General features: G+C 47.1%; 1 protein-coding gene across 1 annotated transcript; it reads left to right on the forward strand.

Annotated features, from left to right (window-relative positions):
* The first annotated feature begins 14,994 nt into the window (after positions 1 to 14,994).
* LOC119971150 (tripartite motif-containing protein 16-like) lies at positions 14,995 to 17,133 on the forward strand. The gene has a single exon (XM_038806326.1). The coding sequence runs from the start codon at positions 15,021 to 15,023 to the stop codon at positions 16,683 to 16,685; it is 1,665 nt and encodes a 554-aa protein (XP_038662254.1). The 5' UTR covers positions 14,995 to 15,020; the 3' UTR covers positions 16,686 to 17,133.
* The last annotated feature ends 2,266 nt before the right edge of the window (positions 17,134 to 19,399 follow it).

Here is a 19,399-nt window from a genome sequence, read left to right on the forward strand (position 1 = left end):
ATTGAAGGGATAGGCCCGTGCCGGAGTGGTTGGCACCACACCGACTGGCGCCCAAACCGGCTCCAGTGGCCTTTGACGCCCGGCGCCGGGGCTTCGCCAGTTTGCGCATGTGCCGGTGCGTCAGCTGCCGCTGACGTCACCACTGGCGCAGGCGCGCTGGGGGATTCTCTTCCGTCTCTGCCATGGTGGAGGCTGTGGCGGCGGCGGGAGAAAAAGAGTGCCCCCACGGCACTGGCCTGCCCGCCGATTGGCAGGCCCCGATCGCGGGCCTGGCCACCGTGGGGGCACCCCCCGGGGTCCGATCGCCCCGCGCCCCCCCCAGGATCCGGAGGCCCACTCCCGCCGCCGATCCCGCCGCCACCAGAGGTGGTTCAAACCACGGCGGCGGGAGAGGCCTCCCAGCGGCGGGACGTCGGCCCATCACGGGCCGGAGAATCGCCACAGGGGCCTCGCTGATCGGCAGGGCGTGATTCCCGCCCCCGCCAATTCCCGGGTGGCGGAGAATTCCGGCCACGGCGGGGGCAGGATTTACTCCGGCCCCGGGCGATACTCCGACCCTGCGGGGGGGTCGGAGAATTACGCCCATAATCAGCCAAAAATTGGTCCTGAGACAAAGATAGAACCATGACTATGGAGTTCTCAGTCATTTGGTTGAAGAGGTAACTTTTGATTTTCCTTAACATCATAACCCCAGGAGCACAATGGATTGCTTAGTTTCTATGCCAGATTTACATTTTACAACAGTATCTGAATGCAAACTTCAGTATAAAAGATCCCCTGCCACGGCTGTTGATTAGAGATTGCAGGTTCGCGCTCTAATGATTTGGATGGAAGGATGTGAGAAGTACGGCAATGGTTCAGCTCCGTAAGTGCTATTGGAAGGTGCGACTCTGAGCCAACAGCACACCTTTGTAAAACTGGCCTTCAGACATTCAAAAGCTGGAGCACAGGCATTTACTGTGACACAATGGGTAGCATCCTTGGCTGTCAGTCAGAATGTGGTGAATACAAGACCCACTCCGGAGACTTAAACTCAAAAATCTGGGCAGTATTATGTGTAGAAGCACTCTGCTTTATGAGGTATACAGACCTAGAGGTTTTCTGAATAATGCATCCACGTGTGAGTGATTGCTGCACTGTCAGAGGTGATCTCTTTCAGAAGAGACAGTAAACCAAGTTCCTGTCTATCTTCTTGTTGCTCGTAAAATGTCCCATAGCACGATACTGAAGAAGAGCAATAGTGTTCTCCCTGGTGTCCTAGTCAATATTGATCCCTCAACCCCTCAATCATGGAAACCTATTATCACATTGCTGATCTGCGGAAAGTTGGCTGCTGTGATTCCAGATGTTACAAGAGTAACTATATTTCATTGGCTGTTCAGCGCTCCGGGGCTTCCGAAGCTTGTGAAAGGTGCTTTATAAATGCATGTCTTTCTTTCTTTCACCGGTGTTGCAGTATTCCATTTCAATGCAAGAAGCGTGTTCTGACATCTGCAGAGGCCGCCTCTGTTTTTGAAGGGATGGCTCCCGTGCAGCATTCCTATTTAGAATTCTGACCCTTGCATTTTGAAGTAAAAGATTACCGTACCGCCTGCTAAGCATCAGAAAGCTTTGGGCTTATCCATTGGCAGTTGTCTTTTTCTTGCAAAACAGATGCCCACTGGCAACAGATTCTGGCTTTTCTGTGCTCACAGGAAATCAGGAGGGGTTTATTTCATCAGGCATCTGACCCCATCACAATTGCTTCCAGCTGCAATCTGCTTAATGCACCATATGGCTGAACAGTGACACAAAGGTAGCTCGGGGATTTGAAATGAGGCGTCATCTGTCTATTGAAACAATATTTTCTTCCATACAGAATCAATATCAAATAAATAGGATTCTCAACCTTAAAGAGATGTAACATACATTTCACACTTTAAATTTATATTTTCAACGTATAGAATGTCTAGTTATACATCTACCACTGATATGTCATTTCCCATTCATGTTTATAGCTGTGAAATTGAAAATATTAAACACACATGAATTTATTATTCAAACCCTGCAGGTGCTGAATCGAAAGGAGAGTGATTCTGCACATATACCAATACTTTTCGACCAGTCCAGCACAATGAGTTGGATAGATCCTGAACTATCGCCATTGGACTCAGTTGCACAGATAGTTAAATGGTACTTTTGAAACTTTTGCCATTGAAATAATAACAGACGTATAATAAATTCAAGGACCATGATTTTCGAATGCATGCATGTGTTGGCAGTAGTGCAGCGGATGTGAACATCTGTGAACGTTTACTGGTTGGCTGTGCCACAGACCTCTCGCAGGTTTATCGGGGTAAGATGATTTGCATGGAGATTGGAGGGTGTCCTACTGGAGAAGTGGATGGGGGAGTGAGGGAGAAACTGGGAAACCACAAGAGGAGTCACAAACCAAAGACACTTTGTTGGGGAAGTGGTAATATTACAGCAATGAAGGTCGCCTGAGGTATCCTGGCAGCCACAACAGCTGCGGGGGGAGAGCTAGTTTCAGTGAGGTGCGGAGGGATGGATGTGCACTAAAATCAATGTCACCCTACAGTGAGGGACATGTTGGAGGGAGCTAATGGACGTCCCACCTCCACAACCCCAGTAAGTGCTAAGCAGGGTAGGTCACCAGTCTAAAAGTTCGGGTGGAATTTTCCCAGCTAGGTTCGCGTGTCTCCATGGGGTCAATACCCCAGAAATTGACGCCGGGTCGGGATACTGACATCTTCCTGCCCTGGTCTAGTTTCTGCTGGGCAGGACTGAAGGTATGTGGGGAAACCCTCCTGGATCCGTCAGCCAATTAATTATGGTAGTTAAATAATAAAATAAAGAACAGTTTTATTGGTCAATTCTGGATTTCGCGGACAGTAGGCCTGTTTCCAGAGCTGTCAACGCCTTGCCCGGGTCATTGATATGGATGCACAAGGGAAAGAGTTTCCTTATTAATACTCGAAGGCTGGACAGGCTTTGATCAGAGATCCAGCCACATCAGGCGAGAAGCTGCCGTTTAACGCTGTGCTTTTGGATTAAGAGGGAGCAGCCCTGGGAGCCCTTTACCTTGACTCAGGACCCCATGAAGTCCCATGGCATCAGGTCAAACATTGCCAAGCAATAACAATAATCGCCGACTACCCTCCTACCACTGATGCATCTGTATTCTTTTATGCTGAACACAAATGGAAAATGCACTGAGGGTTACAAGGGCACCGAATGTATATTGGGTGGGGGACGCCAGTGTCCATCACTAAGAACTGCAGGAAAGGATGTCCCGAAGCGTGGTTCATTGGCGAGCCCATGCAGATGCTGCGACAATGGATGAATGGATATTCCGCGACAATCGGCAGGCAGGAATGCTCCCTTCCAGTCGGAGAACACTTCAGCGGTCAAGGGCATTCAGCCTCTGATCTCCGGGTAAGCGTTCCCAAGGCAGCCTTCAGGATGCGCAACAGTGCAGAATCGCCGAACAGAAACTTATAGCCAAGTTCCGCACAGATGAGTGCGGCCTCAACCGGGACCTTGGATTCATGTCGCATTACATTCACCCCCCACCATCTGGCCTGGGCTTGCGAAATCCTACCAACAGACAATTCACACCTTTTTAACCTGGGGTTACCCCTCTCTCTGGATTTGTAAAGGCTTAATTACCTGCAAATGCTCGCATTCAAAGCATTGTCTTGCATCTTTGACTTTGTTTATATATATGTTTCTGGAATCTACCTCTTCATTCACCTGAGGAAGGAGCAGTGCTCTGAAAGCTAATAATTTGAAACAAACCTGTTGGACTTTAACCTGGTGTTGTAAGACTTCTTACTAAGACCGACTTGGTTGCATCACTACTGACTGAGTCCTGAAGAACATATCTGGCAGACTAGACTTACAGTCCAGGGAATTTATGAGAGCGAAAAGTTTACTTGACCTCACACTTACCAATCTATCTGTTGCAAATGCATCTTCTCATGAGAGAATTGATGGGAGTGACCACCACACAGTCCTTGTGAAGACCACACCCCATCACCTTGCATGATACAATCACCGGATTGTATGAGGTGGATTCAGAGCAGATCGAGCAGCTCAAAACTGTGAATGCATGAAATGCTGTGGGCTACCAACAACTGCAGAATTGTACTCAATCACAATCTGTACCACATGATCTAGCATATCCCCCTCTTGGTTGTCATCTGGAGTATATAACAAGGCAGCAGAGGATGGTTGCCAAAAAGACGAAAGGTATATCTGGAGCCAATCTTTCCACACTTTTATAAGGATTATATTTACTGATATACACATGACACACAGGCACCAATGTTCCTTTCTACAAGTGAAAACGTAAATTACTGGTTTGAACTCACCGTCTTTATAGTTAAATAGAATTAGGTGAAGTCACCATAGTCCCAGATGACAATAGGCTGCTTTCCCCTTTGAGGCGGAGAACTAACTGGAGGTGATTTATTACTTTTTAAAAAGTAAATTTAGACTGCCCAATTATTTTCTTTTCTAATTAAGGGGCAATTTAGCATGGTCAATCCACCTAACCTGCACATCTTTGTGTTGTGGGGGTGAAACCCACGCAGACATGAGGAGAATGCGCAAACTCCACACAGACAGTGACCCAGAGCCGTGATCGAACCTGGGTCCTCAGTGCCGTAGGCAGCAGTGGTAATCACTGCGCCACCATGCCACCCCGATCTGGTAGTGATTCAACCTGAGGATCACCACACCCCAGGCAAGGGGCAAGATTGTGAAGACAAGATTTGTGATTATCCTCAACCGGTACGGGAATTGAACCTGAGCTGCTGGCCTCGCTCTGCATTATGAACCAGCTGACTAGCCAACTGAGCTAAACCAGTCCCCAGTTTATAGAAATTGAATTGACGTACAGTTAATAACTGACAAATAATGGACAAGTTGTGCCTCTCTTACCCAAGTATCGGTCATACAATCAGTATCTAGTAGGGTGGTACAGTAGCACAGTGGTTAGCACTTGTTGCTTCACAGCTCCAGGGTCCCAGGTTTGATTCCTGGCTTGGGTCACTGTCTGTGCGGAATCTGCACGTTCTCCCCGTGTATGCGTGGGTTTCCTCCGGGTGCTCCGGTTTCCTCCCACAGTCTAAAGATGTGCAGGTTAGGTGGATTGCCCATGTTAAATTTACCTTAGTATCCAAAAAAGTTAGGTATGGCTGCTGGGTTATTAGGATAGGGTGGAGGTGTGGACTTAAGTAGGGTGCTCTTTCCAAGGCTGGTGCAGATTCGATGGGCCGAATGGCTTCCTTCTGCACTGAAAATTCTATGATAATTCTATGATATTGCCATCTTGGCACAATTATCATTGACCCAACACCCTTGCTGACCTGCTTTAGGTTTCAGTCCAGCAATGGCTCGATATTAAAATTTCCATCCTTATTTTCAGATCCTCCATTGCCTAACCCCTCTTTAATCTCTGTCGCCTTCTGCAGCCCTACAACCTTACAAGAACTCTGCATTCTTCCAATTCTGGCCTCTTGCGCATGCTGAACGTTCACCATTCCACCGTTAGCAAGGAGGCCTTCAGCTGCCAAAGCTCCGGAATTAAGCTCCGCCTTCTTCCTCTTTTAAGGTAGTAATTTAGCCAACATCCATGACCAGGCTCTTGATCAGCTCTTCCAATATCTTCCCGATTTTGTTCGCTCATGTTCCTGTAAAGTGCCTTGGGACACTTTTACTGCGTTAAGGGTGATTTATAAATGCAAGTTGTTGTGACAGCATATACGCTATTCATTTTATGGGAGAAGAAAGCCGTTAATGTGAAAGAGAGAAATGATTGGGGAAGGTTTAGCACATGCACAGCAGCTAATTGCTCACAAGGAGGAGGCACGCATTCATCATAACAGGCTGTCCAAACGACAAAGGTGTAAGAGTTGGACTGCTTGAGTGACAGGTGGCACAATGAAGTTTGCATTTTGGCAACTATTGTTCCAGTTATATAATTGCACCATTAAGTATAAGGGGAGCGTGATGTGTTTTTCTGTTCTGCCGGTTGTTAGGTTCCTTACAGATATGGATGATGAAAATGAAATGAAAATCGCTTATTGTCACGAGTAGGCTTCAAATGAAGTTACTGTGAAAAGCCCCTAGTCACCACATTCCAGCACCTGTTCGGGGAGGCTGTTACGGGAATCGAACCGTGCTGCTGGCTTGCCTTGGTCTGCTTTCAAAGCCAGCGATTAGCCCTGTGAGCTAAACAGCCCCTGAAGGGGAGGAAGAAGGAACCCACTCACTCTGGCTGTCAGACAGTATAAATGCAAGTTGCTGTTTCATATCTGGTCTAATTGTATTTGATACAGGGTTGCAGAATCTGGACAAAGATTACCTTCTCAGCAGTGACAACTATCAGTTCGATGAACACAAGACATTCCAATGATTTAAGTTCAAAATAATCTCAAGAACAGCGATCATCTCAGTTTCTGGGAACGTAGGATACAAACAAAGACACTAATGATGCCCTCTAGTCCTTACTGACATGTTGCTATCAAGTCGCTAGTGAGTAAACCATGCTATTAAAATACAGCTGCCGCATCTTAGGCAATTTTACAGTTTGCTGCCTCTTGACACAATTAGACAAGTAATTATGAAAACTTTAAACAAAGTGACATTGAAAATATGGGACAAAACTTGTTCAGTAGCTGCTGAACAGCAATTTCAGTGGAAATAATAGATCCTGATTGAGATGCGGTAAAATTAATGAAACGGAATTTTCATTGCAGCATTTAAAATAAAAAGCCCCACGATGAATAAGAGTTCAATAATGGGTAGAATCGTTTAGCTCAAAGCATAAACCAATGGCATCACATAACTTTCAGTCTTCATATTTAGTTTTAACTATAATTTGATTTTTTTTAAAATCCCCCTTTCGATGTGGGTGTTAATATGTCGCTCATCCTTCACAGCCCTTGAGAAGGTAGTGGTGAGCTTCCTTCTTGAACCACTGCTGTCCATCGAGTGAAGGTACTCAATTCCCACCCAGGTGGGGCAGGCCCCGAAACCATCCTAGTTGGAACTGAGATCAAACCTTACGCTTTTTTAAAAATTCATTTGTGAGATGTGAGCATCACTGTCAAGACCAGCATTTGTTGCCCGTCACTAATCGCCTTTGAGAAGGCGGTGGTGTGCTGCCTTGTTGAACCGCTGCAGTCCATGTAGTGTAGGCACACCCATAGTGCTGTTAGGAAGGAAGTTCCAAGATTTTGACCGAGCAACAGTGAAGGAATGACGTTATAGTTCCAAGTCAGGGTGGTGTGCGACTTGGAGGGAAGCTTCCAGGTGCTGGTGTTCCCAAGTATCTGCTCCTCTCCTCCCTCTAGACGGTAGAGGTTATGGATTTGGAAGGTGCTGTGTAACGAGCCTTGGTAAGTTCCTACAGTGCATCTTGGAGATGGCACGCACAGCTACCACTTTGCATTGGTAGGATCGGTGGTAGAGAGAGTGAATGTTTCCGGATGGGGTACAATCAAGTGGGCTGTTTTGTCCTGGATGGCATCGAGCATCTTGAATGTTGTTGAAGCTGCATTAAATCAGGCAAATGGGAAGTATTCCACCATTCTCCTGACTTGTGCCTTGAAGAGGGTGGGCAGGCTTTGGGGAATCAGGATGTGAGTTACTTACTGCAAGATTCCTAACCTCCGGCCTGCTCTTGTAGCCACAGTAGTGGCTGGTCCAGTTCTGTTTCTGGTCAATGTTAACCCCCAGTATGTTGATGGTGAAGGATTCAGAAATGGTAATGCCATTGAATGTCAAGGGGCGATGGTTAAATTCTCTCTTGGCCTGGAACTTGCGTTACTTGCCACTTAGAACATAGAACAGTACAGCACAGAACAGGCCCTTCGGCCCTCGATGTTGTGCCGAGCAATGATCACCCTACTCAAACCCACGTATCCACCCTATACCCGTAACCCAACACCCCCCCCCCATACTTTTTAGGACACTACGGGCAATTTAGCATGGCCAATCCACCTAACCCGCACATCTTTGGACTGTGGGAGGAAACCGGAGCACCCGGAGGAAACCCACGCACACACGGGGAGGACGTGCAGACTCCGCACAGACAGTGACCCAGCCGGGAATCGAACCTGGGACCCTGGAGCTGTGAAGCATTTATGCTAACCACCATGCTACCGTGCTACTTTTCAACCCAACCCTTGATATGGTCCAGGTCTTGCTGCATTTGGGCATGGACTGACTCAGATCTGAGGAGTCGCAAATGGTGCCGAATATTGTGCAGTCATCTGCGAACATCCCCACTTCTGACCTTATGATGGAAGGAAGGTCAGTGATGAAGCAGCTGAAGATGGTTGGGCTAGGACCCTAATCTACACCTATCTGATCCACACTGACCATCCAGCCAACTGGGCCAACTGACAATCTCAAGGAGTCTGAGTTGTTATGGCAACAGGCACTTACACTTGCATTATGTAGCCCGGAGCTTTGAATGGTGATGATAGAAACTCCAACTTCTTTCCATCACATGGTGGACCAGGAATCTCTCCTGTTATTGCCACCTGTCATTGGTGTACTTTGGAAGGATGTGCAGATTGACACTCAACCTGTTTGGCCACGTTATGAACATACATTCCTGAGCCATCAGGTTCTGGAGCGTGGCCCACTCAGACAGGGACGTAACTACCCACTGCACCACAAGATACCCACCCTGAAGATAAAGTGATATTTGTCCATGCCAAGAGGCTGTGTGACTCTGACGGGAACCTGGGGAATATTGTGTTCACGTACAGCTGTTGTCCTTGAGCTTCTAGGTGGAGAAGGGCTGGAATTATCTTCGGATTCCAGCGGTGTTCCATGTTGAGGGACATGAAGGAAGAAGATTGTGTGAACGTGCTGTGTTCCTCTTCAACAAGAGGGCAGCACGGTAGCATTGTGGATAGCACAATTGCTTTACAGCTCCAGGGTCCCAGGTTCAATTCCGGCTTGGTCACTGTCTGTGCGGAGTCTGCACATCCTCCCCGTGTGTGCGTGGGTTTCCTCCGGGTGCTCCGGTTTCCTCCCACAGTCCAAAGATGTGCAGGTTAGGTGGATTGGCCATGTTAAATTGCCCTTAGTGTCCAAAATTGACCTTGGTGTTGGGTGGGGTTACTGGGTTACGGGGATAGGGTGGAGGTGTGGGCCTTGGGTAGGGTGCTCTTTCCAAGAGCCGTTGCAGACTCAATGGGCTGAATGGCCTCCTTCTGCACTGTAAATTCTATAAAACAAGGAGAATGGATAGTGAAGGGAATGGAAGTATCTCGTACTTATACATCTTGAGTAAACCTACAGAAAAGCTAAAAGGTAAATAAGAGTAGGAAAGAGGTGGAAAATAAACTTCAGTAATAAATAAAAGCACTTCAGAACCTTATGGTTCTGAATGATGAATGTCTGAAAGGGGTGCATATTGAGTCTTATAGTGACTCTGCAGAGCTCCATTCATCTTAAAACCAATTATGTTTCCAGTAAAATCTGTGAACAGAGGATGCTTGCAAGACCATATAAGCTTGTTTTCATTTTTGCATTTAATAAAGCCTGTGCAATAAGTGCTGAGTTAGATACAGAGAGTTACATTTTACATGTCCCTGTCGGGTGTGTTTTTTGGCTAGGGGCCATGTAAAATAGGGCAGATGCTCAACCCAACACCTGCCCCTGAGTTCACCCCTATAATAGGGGGCCCGAAATCAGCACCCACCCACCATATTTAAATAGAAGATCAGGGATTAGATAGGCTTGTTCCCAAGGCAAATGCCCCTGATAATATGCTGCCCATGTCACAAAATGTTTAGCATGGACAGTGGGGGCAGGAAGTGGGCAGTCTGATTTTTAAAATTCAACTCTTCAAAGGATAGGAAGGAAGGGGGAAGATCTATCTTCGGGAGCTGCCCTTGGCCGATCAGGGGACTGCTCCCCCTAAGATAGAATCCCACCATTGGGTATCTGAAACCTGCCTTCATTCCTACCCCCACAACATAAATTGAACAGGAAACCCATCTGCATAGTAGTTAACCTCTCACCCCCATGAAAATCTGAATTTCAATCAGCTTCCGCTGCAGTTGGGTTTCTGACACAAACACAGACCAGGCTCCTGGTTCCTGTCCCGGTGGTGAAAATCCAACTCTTGATAACTCCACTTAGTGATCTTCTTGCAACTCTCAGCACTTCTCAATTTCTTCTCCCCTCTCATGTGACACAGTCTGTAGGAGCATTTTCAGGCCCTGAGTATTGAACTGGCTTTTACGTAGGTATCCTCCTTCTTAGCTACAGATCAGCTAAACACAAAGACCCACGGGGCAGCACCGGGGCACAGTGGTTAGCATTGCTGTCTCATGGCAGTGAGGTCCCAGGTTCGATCCGGCTCTAGGTCACTGTCCGTGTGGAGTTTGCACATTCTCCCCATGTTTGCATAAGTTGCGCCCCCAAAACCCAAAGATGCGCAGGTAGGTGGATTGTCCATGCTAAATTGCCCCTTAATTGGAAAAAAAAATGAATTGGGTACTCTAAATTTATAAAAAAAACACAATGACCCACAGAGACATCAACTCTGGTTAAGACAGCTTTAATTTCCAAGCTTGGTCAACGTACGAGGGAGAGTGATTTGAATAAATGCCAAAACCACGTTACTTTACACTGTTTCAGGTGCAACAGTTATACAATTTCCAAGTAGCAGTAGCCCACCCCAGTTGGACTAGACCCAATCATTGTAGCTTTCCATTTTACCTTTACCAATGAATTTTACTTTAGGCAGCATGATGACTATGAGATCAGCTCATGATTTAACCCCATCTTATTCCCCATCTGTTGTTTTCCAAGACTCTTGTATCCGCTCTCTCTTGTTCTCCCCTACTTCCATTTCCCTTATCCCAGTCAGTTCCTGCCTGTATCATTGTTTGTCTGGGCGCAGGATGTTGAAGCTGGTTCCTCTTCTTACCATGGTCTGTCTGAGCACAGCATGTTGGGGCTACTGTTAAGAACTGCTTATTGAGCTGGCTATGTTATTGCTGACCACATTATTTCTATCTGATTCTGTCTGCCTTAGGAATATGCTTGTGAGCTTTAATCCCATCATACATTGTGCCCACTACTATTAGCAAGAATTAAAATACTTGTTACTGCTTTGTTCTGCGAATACATGTTTAATGGTTAATAATGATTACTGGGTATACTTTCTAATAATAAGAATCACTTATTGTTTGTTGAATAAAACCCTGCGAGTGAAGAAAGTGTTGCTGGAGCTCAGTCGGGTGGAGGGTGGGTTGGCGCTGTCTGCAATTACTACTGGGCGGCTAATATAGCCATGATTTGGAAGTGGGTAGTGGGGGAGGGGTCGGCATGGAGGCGGCGTCATGTGAAGACACTAGTCTGGGAGCATTAGAAACGGCACCTCTGCCGTTCTCGCTGGCCCGATACTCCACAAGTCCGCTGGTAGTGGCAGCTCTGAGGATCTGGGGGCAGTGGAGGAGATATAAGAGAGTGGAGGGAGCATCGATTTGGACCCCGATTTATAACAACTACAGGTTTGTACCGGGTAGACTAGATGGCGGGTGCCGAAGTTGGCAGAGGGCAGGAATTAGAAGGATGGAGGATCTATTTATAGATGGGAGCTTTCCCAGCTTGAAAGCTTTGGAGGATAAATTTAAATTGCCAGCAGGGAATGGTTTTAGGTATTTGCAGGTGTGAGACTTCCTGAGAAAACAGTTGCCGGCCTTTCCACTGCTGCTGCCACAGGGGATACAGGATAGAGTAGTTTCCAGTGTCTGGGTGGGAGAGGGGAATGTATCAGATATTTACCAGGAGCTTTCAGAGGCGGAGGAAACTCCGGTGGAGGAGGTTAAGGGCATGTGGGTGGATGAGCTAGGAGGAAAGATAGAGGCAGGGGATGCCCGAAGCAGGGTTAATACCTCCTCATCGTGCGCCAGGCTTAACCTGATGCGATTTAAGGTCGTCCACTGAGCACACATGACAGCGGCTCGGATGAGCAAGTTTTTTGGGGTCGAGGATATGTATGCGAGGTGCGCGGGAAGCCCAGCAAATCATGTCCACATGTTTTGGGCATACCCGAAGCTTAGAGGGTTTTGTCAGGGTTTTACTAAGGCAATGTCCACGGTGCTAAAAACATGGGTGGTGCCGAGTCCGGAGATAGCGATCTTTGGAGTATCAGAAGATCAGGAAGTTCAGGGGACGAAAGAGGCCGACGTCCTGGCCTTTGCCTCCCTGGTAGCCCGGAGACAGATCTTATTAAAGTGGAGGGACTCGAAGCCCCCGAGTGTAGAGACCTGGGTTAGTGACATGGCTGGGTTTCTCAGTCTTGAGAAAATAAAGTTTGCCTTAAGAGGGTCAATCTTTGGGTTCGTCGGGAGGTGGCAGCCGTTCGTCGCCTTTCTTGGGGAAAATTAAAAATATCAGCAGATGCAGTATTCCGGGGGAGGGGGGGGGGGGTTGTTGTTGTATGGTTGAGGTGTGTGAAGATTGGGCTGGGGGGTGGGGGGGGGATGTTTATTTTACCATATTGATGTCATTGTTTTTGTTACTGTTATAAAAATTTTCAAATACCTTAATAAAATATTATTGTAAATAAAAAAGCACTGCTGCCTCACAGCACCAGGGACCCAGGTTCGATTCCCACCTTGGGTGACTGTGTGGAATTTGCACTTTCTCCCCGTGTCTGCGTGGGTTTCCTCCGGGTGCTCTGGTTCCCTCTCAAAGATATGCAGGGTAATGGATTGGCCATGCTAAATTACCCCTAGCTGGGGTTACGGAGATAGGGTGGAGGATTGGACCTAAGAAGGATGCTCTTTCAGAGGGTCAGTGCAGACTCAATGGGCCAAAGGGCCTCCTTCTGCACTATCAGGACTTTATTCTATTCTATGAATACACTCACATATACTGTGATGATGCCTTTATAATTTTTTTGTTTGCATGTGGGATGTGGGCATCACTGGCCACGCTAGCATTTTGCCCTTGACAAGGTGGTAGTGAGCTGCCTTCTTGAACTGCCATAGTCCATGTGGTGCAGGAACACCTGCAGTGCTGTTAAGAAGGGAGTTCCAAGATTTTGACCCAGCGACAACGAAGAATCAGCCATATAGTTCCAAGTCAGGATAGTGAGTGACCTGGAGGGGAACTTGGAAGTTGTAGTGTTCCCATGCATCTTCTGCCTTTATCTTCCTTGGTAGGTTAGGAAGCTGTTGAAGGTGCTTTGGTGAGTTCCTGTAGTGCATCTTGTAGATGGCACACACTGAGAACTCTGCACCGGTGATGGAGGGAGCGAATGTTCAAAATGGTGAATGGGGTGGCAATTAAGTGGGCTGCTTTATCCTGGATGGTGTCAAGATTCCTGAGAGTTGTTGGGATGTGACAGATGAGTGTCCCATCACCTTTGTGCTCCTTGCTCCTCTCTGTGGCCTCCTGGTGCTTGGCATTCTGCCATTCCTGTGCAAGCAGCTTGTTCCTCATCTCAGCCTTGCTATCTGAGGCTGTAGCACCCAGTGCCAGCACACCCATCCTGGTGCGTAGGTGATGCCCTCGACATGCGATGGGCTACTGACACTTTAACCTCAAGGGAGTAAGCCCTTTAACCTACGAAAAGCATGAACACTTACTTTTTCAACTTTTCGGGCCTTTATGACTTGCCCCTGAGATCCTTGCATTCCTTCAGTTGGGTTGAGGCAGACAGTTACAGAATTCAACAGGACTGCTGAGTTAGGATTTAACAGCTACTTCAATTGGCCTGTTAGGGGGTGCAATCCCACACTAACCCTATCCTTGGCAATATTCCTCAAAATTCTCCATTTGAGAGACTTCGGGCGGGTTTCTCCATTTCGACGGCTGGTCAGTGGGGTTTCCCATTGTGGGGCAGCCCCATGCCGTCGGGAAACGCCGGGGCTGCCGGCAAAATGGAGAATCCCACCGGCTGAGAATTCAGCCCTATGTTCTCCCACTGGTGTTGAATTGCAAGTAGAAAATTTATGCATGGCAAGGATTTTGAGGGATTCCCATGGGAAACCTGCTACAGGTCCACCATTTTGAACCCACGTCAAACAGAGTTAAGTGCTGTCAACTTCCAGCTGGCCACTTCAAAATCACTCAAGCATGAAAGAAGGTGATTGGAAAGCACTTAATTCTCTTTGAAGTGGGCCAGGACCTGTCAAACAAAAATTGACAGGTTTTGAGTTGTGGGGGTTGGGGAGAGGGGGGTAGCCCTTGGATAGACTTTGGGGGTAATTGCCTGAAGGAGTTACCCCCTTGGCCCACTGAAAGGACCACCATGACAGGGCCACGCTTGTCCATACCTGTGAAATTCTTGCCCACGTGATTCCCGGCCCAGTGGACCCGAGAATCACACGGGCCCGGAGAATGTGGTGCCCGACCCGCTACATGGGCCATTAAGACCCATTTGCCTCCTCCCACTGGCGTGGCAGCCCGAATCCTGCTTTCTTCTCGACACTGGATTCTCCGCCTCACCAGGAACTCTGCTACCGGCTGCGCGAGGGAGAGAACTCTGTCCAGGATATCCTGTTGCACAATGTCACTGTCGTTTTTTGTGGCCGACCGCCTCCATTCCAAACTGAATTCGATTCTGAAAATCTGACCTCATGTCTGTTGCCAGGAGAGTTCAACCTTGTTCAAGGAAGAGGAAGTTTTAAAATATTTAAATAGTCACACCCAGCACAATGACATTTGTAAGTGATTTTCCATATTCATAAAAGCATTATTAAAATACTATACATATATATATGTAGCACCTCCAATAAACATTATGTAATATTATAAATTAGATGGGGTTCTATAAAGACTTACCCATTTGAAAAAAGGTCCTTTAAACAAAAAGGGTGAGAACCTGTTTTAGCTGACTAATGGATGATGAAATATAGGTGGTGCTGTTTACTAACTAGTTTTTCCTTCTGTTGAGAGTTCACTGTTCACTGTGAATCATCCAGGAAGTTCCATTTTACTTTCATTTTCAGCACACCATTTTTATCTTTGCTATGGCTGCGTCTCAGCAGTTTAGCTTTGAGGAGGAACTTTGCTGTGCCATCTGTTTGGAGTTGTTCACAGATCCTGTTACAATCCCCTGTGGGCACAATTTCTGCATGGAATGCATAAAGAGCTATTGGGATAAAGAAGTACACATGAAGTCAGACAGCTGCCCGAACTGCCGCGCCAGCTTCCCTCACAAGCCTCACCTTTGCAAAAACATTGCCCTGTGTGAAGTGGTTGGGAAGATTTCCAAGCCTGCGAAGATGGCACCTCGAGAGTCTTGCCTTGACCCAGATGACGCTGAGTGCGATTTTTGTATTGATCAGAAGGTTAAGGCTACTAAGTCCTGTTTGGTGTGCATGGCTTCATTCTGTGATATGCACATCAGGCCTCATCACGTAAATGCAGCGCTGAGCCATCACAAGCTGGTCGATGCAGTCAAAAGCATGGAGAACCGACTGTGCAAACGACACAACAGGCCGCTGGAACTGTTCTGTCGAACAGACGAGACTTTTATCTGTTGCGTGTGTATCGCCCAAGAACATGAAGAGCACATATCTGTGACTATAGACGAAGAGAGAGCGAAGCAGCAGAAAAAACTGGCAGGTAAAGAGACAACATTGGAAAAACATGTAGAAATGACTGAGAATGAGATTGGAGACTTAAGAAAGCAGACCGATTTGATTAAAAACTCTGCAATCACAGTGCAAAAAGGCATTGCTGCGAAGTTTAAGGAATTGGTCCAAGACATTGAGAACGCAAATATCAAAGTGGATGAATTTATAGAGAAAGAGAAACAGACAGCATTAATTAAGTCTGAAGATGCCATTACCAAAAAGGAGCAGAAATGTGTTGAATTAAGGATGAAGAAGCTTCAGATGGGAGAGCTTTCTGGCATTAATGACGATATCAAATTCCTACAGGAGGTTAAAGCACTAAACAATGAGCGCGAAAAGGCCTCAACCCAGGTCACCTGTGACATGGATATTAGTTTGGATGATTTAAGGACGATTGTCAATAGCCTCAAGGAACAACTAAAGAGTAAATGTACTCAAATTGTAGAAAGCCTCGACGCTGAAGTAGCAGGATTGAGGCAGTTTTGGCCAAAGTTGCCAGAACCCCAGAACCGGATGGAGCTTCTCATGTACGCCCGTCAGCTGACCTTTGACTCAAAGACGGCGCACAAGTGCCTCTCGCTAACCGAGGGCAACCGCAAAGCGACAAATATCTGGCCAGAGGAGGTTTATGAAGTTGGCCACTCGGAGCGGTTTGACTGTTGCTGGCAAGTTCTTTGTGTAGAACAATTGGATAAAGGCGCCCATTATTGGGAAGTTGAAATCAGTGAAGGTAGCTGCCTGGGTGTGACGTACAAAACCATAAAGAGGAAAGGACCAGTCAATTCCTGCTTCGTCGGGAAGAATGATCATTCTTGGGGTATACAGTTGTACAGAAGCCATTGCTCAGCGTGGCACAATAATGCAGAAGTCAGAATTAAATCGGAGCATTATGAACAAATTGGTGTGTACCTAAACTGTTCTAATGGAAGTCTCTCATTTTATGGTGTCACTGATACAATGACATTAATACACAAATTCCAGGCGGTATTCACTGAGCCTCTGTACCCAGCTTTCAGACTTATAAATAGCCAGTCATTTTGTTATCTTTCTGACTAAACTGGGCATCATATCAGAACTGGGCATTGTATCATTTTAGTAAATCTCATCGCCACAAAATTGTCAGCGGTACACTTCCGGTACCAAAGTAAGACTCGTGTTTATTTAAAAGAAGAAAAGGTCATTTTTTAGTCAAATTGTGGAATTTTCTGATGGCTAAGTTGGCGAGGCAGCTGCGAATACTGCTTGTACGATTTCCACGCATGTACTTGCAAATAACTGCGGCAGGAATTTTCAAAAAAAACTTTTTTAAATGTTGCTGAATTTAATTGAGGAAAACTTTGTGAAAAGGAACTGATGTACTTTAACATGTTGACTGCCAGAGGCTAAGTCTGTGCTGCAGCAGATGCTGTACCAGTGTCGTGTGAATTTTTAAGTGGAGACATTTCTGCCTTTGACGTTTGTGTTTCCAAAAAAATAAATCACGGTAATTATGATAATGAAATTACACCATCATAGCACTGGTTTTAGTAACTAGACATAACCTGGTGGATTGAGTTTTTCAAAACGTTTTACTGGATCAAAACATCCATTTCAAAATGCTTTTATATTGAAAATCAGTCGCCCATAGCAAACTGTAGCTCTGTCTCTGTTGGCTGTAGTTAGAGATAGAAGGGTAGATTATTCCCTCTGCTTGTCATGCATGCTCATGGCTGCCTATGTTAAAAGGCTGCTGCCTGCATTGTTCATTCCCCTTGATCCATTTGCATTATCCGCCCATCGGATGAGCCGCCGGGCTGAAGGCCATGGAGCAAATCCAAGCGCAGGCCCAGGCTTCTGAGGCTGGCATCATTGAATCTAGCCCTTGGGCTTCCTGCCTGTCGATGGGGATCACCAACCTTCAGGTCCCAGTGGCTCATTGTTCCCTGGTAGGTCGATGTTAAATTCCAAAAGCTGGCTATCTATGAGCTAAACTCCTGTCGACCCTCTGGTCAGTTACAATCCAGAGCAGGTCACAGAATTGGAATTCATGTGCTTCCGAGTGCCCGACAAACAGGATCCACAATAGACTAGCGATGGTGTGTTTTTCTTGGCTCTCGCTGACACTGTTGGAATAATTAGTGAGGACAGAAAAGCATTAGTGTCTCAGCCTTATTGGCATTGACGTGATTATGTGCCTGTTCCTCACTGTGGGCAGGAAGAATATTCTCGCTTCCTTTGGCATATCAAAATGCCTTGATTTATATTTGATGAATACATGAGATTAACAGACCTGAGGGTTGACAAATGCAAACTTTACCTCAGTGCTGTCATAAACCAAAAATTAATGTTATGTCTTTTTGTTGGTGGACTAAATATCGCATTTAATGTGTGTGCCATAGACTTGCCGTAGGTCTTGCTCTTTCATTTCAACATCAGCTTGCCCCTTTCCTGCTGCAGAAACTATAACTACTTCATATCTTTCAGCCGACTTGCTCTTACTCTTGTGTATGTCATTTGGTTTTTTATACACCTCGTAGGTTCCTACGGTTGCAATCTTCCTGGCTGCCTGTTTTCTTTTTACTTGGTTTTGCTTTGGGCCCTTGGTTTCATTCACAATGCTGCCTCTGTATCTATTTTTCCATTCTCACTCGCTTCGTTACTCTTCCTGTCAGTTCATCTCCTCAGAATTTGGCCATGAGAACTGGACTGCTCGGTAACAGTACGAATCGCAGTCTGCAGGCTTTTACGTGGAGTGAAAATAATACAGAAATTCCTCCACATTAAAGTGTTGCACATTTCAAAATTTTTTTCACTCAAACGGCCGATGAGCAAATTTCGGAAAGATAAAGGGCATGATTCTCCAACCTCCTACCGGGTCGGAGAATGCCTGGGGGCGGCGCGAATCCTGCCCCGACGCCGGCTGCCGTATTCTCCGGCACCTGTTTTTGGGCGGGGGTGGGGTTCACACCACATCAGGTCGGGGGCCGTTGGCAACGGCACGCCCGCCAATACTCCAGGCTCTGATGGCTGAGCAGCTGTCGGTTTTTGGCCAGTCCTGCCGATGTGGATCAGACAAGGTCCCACACGGCGGGACCTGGTAGGTAAGTCGGCTGGGGCGGTCCTCGGGGGGGGGCACGGGGGGATCCGACCCCGAAGGAGGGGGCCCCCACGGTAGCCTGGCCCGCGATCGGGGCCCACCAATCCGCGGACGGCCTGTGTCATGGGGGCACTTCTTCCTTCCGCGCCGAACCCTGTGGGGCTCCGCCATGACCGGCGCAGACGAAACACCCCCCTGCGCATGCGTGGAATCACACTGGCCCTTTGGCGCATGCGCGAACCGCACACTCCCTTCAGCGCCGGCTGGCAGGGCGCCAATCCCTCCGGCGCCAACCTAGCCCCTGGAAGTGCGGAGAATTTTGCTACTTCCGGTCGGCCCACACTCTCACTCTCTCTCAACCCCCTCACACTCTCACACCCACCTCTCCCACTGTCTCACCTGTCTGTCACACGTCACACTGTCTCACCATCTTCTCAAACAAAGTTTCCAGGTATATTCTCCCCCTCAATGTTGTTCAGTGTCTGCAGTTCGAATTCTAGATCAATAATCCTGATCCGGAATTCCTTGAGCTGTTTACACTTTCGGCAGACGTGGATGGACTTGTGGCTCAAAACATACAACATAGAACATACAGTGCAGAAGGAGGCCATTCGGCCCATCGAGTCTGCACTGACCCACTTAAGCCCTCACTTCCACCCTATCCCCCTAACCCAATAACCCCTCCTACCCTTTT

This window comes from Scyliorhinus canicula, chromosome 9 (assembly GCF_902713615.1).
Source record: "Scyliorhinus canicula chromosome 9, sScyCan1.1, whole genome shotgun sequence".
NCBI lineage: Eukaryota > Metazoa > Chordata > Chondrichthyes > Carcharhiniformes > Scyliorhinidae > Scyliorhinus > Scyliorhinus canicula.

What these genes read in the sequence shown, in the direction of transcription:
- LOC119971150 (XM_038806326.1), top strand. Translation starts at nt 15,021, where the DNA reads ATGGCTGCGTCTCAGCAGTTTAGCTTTGAGGAGGAACTTTGCTGTGCC.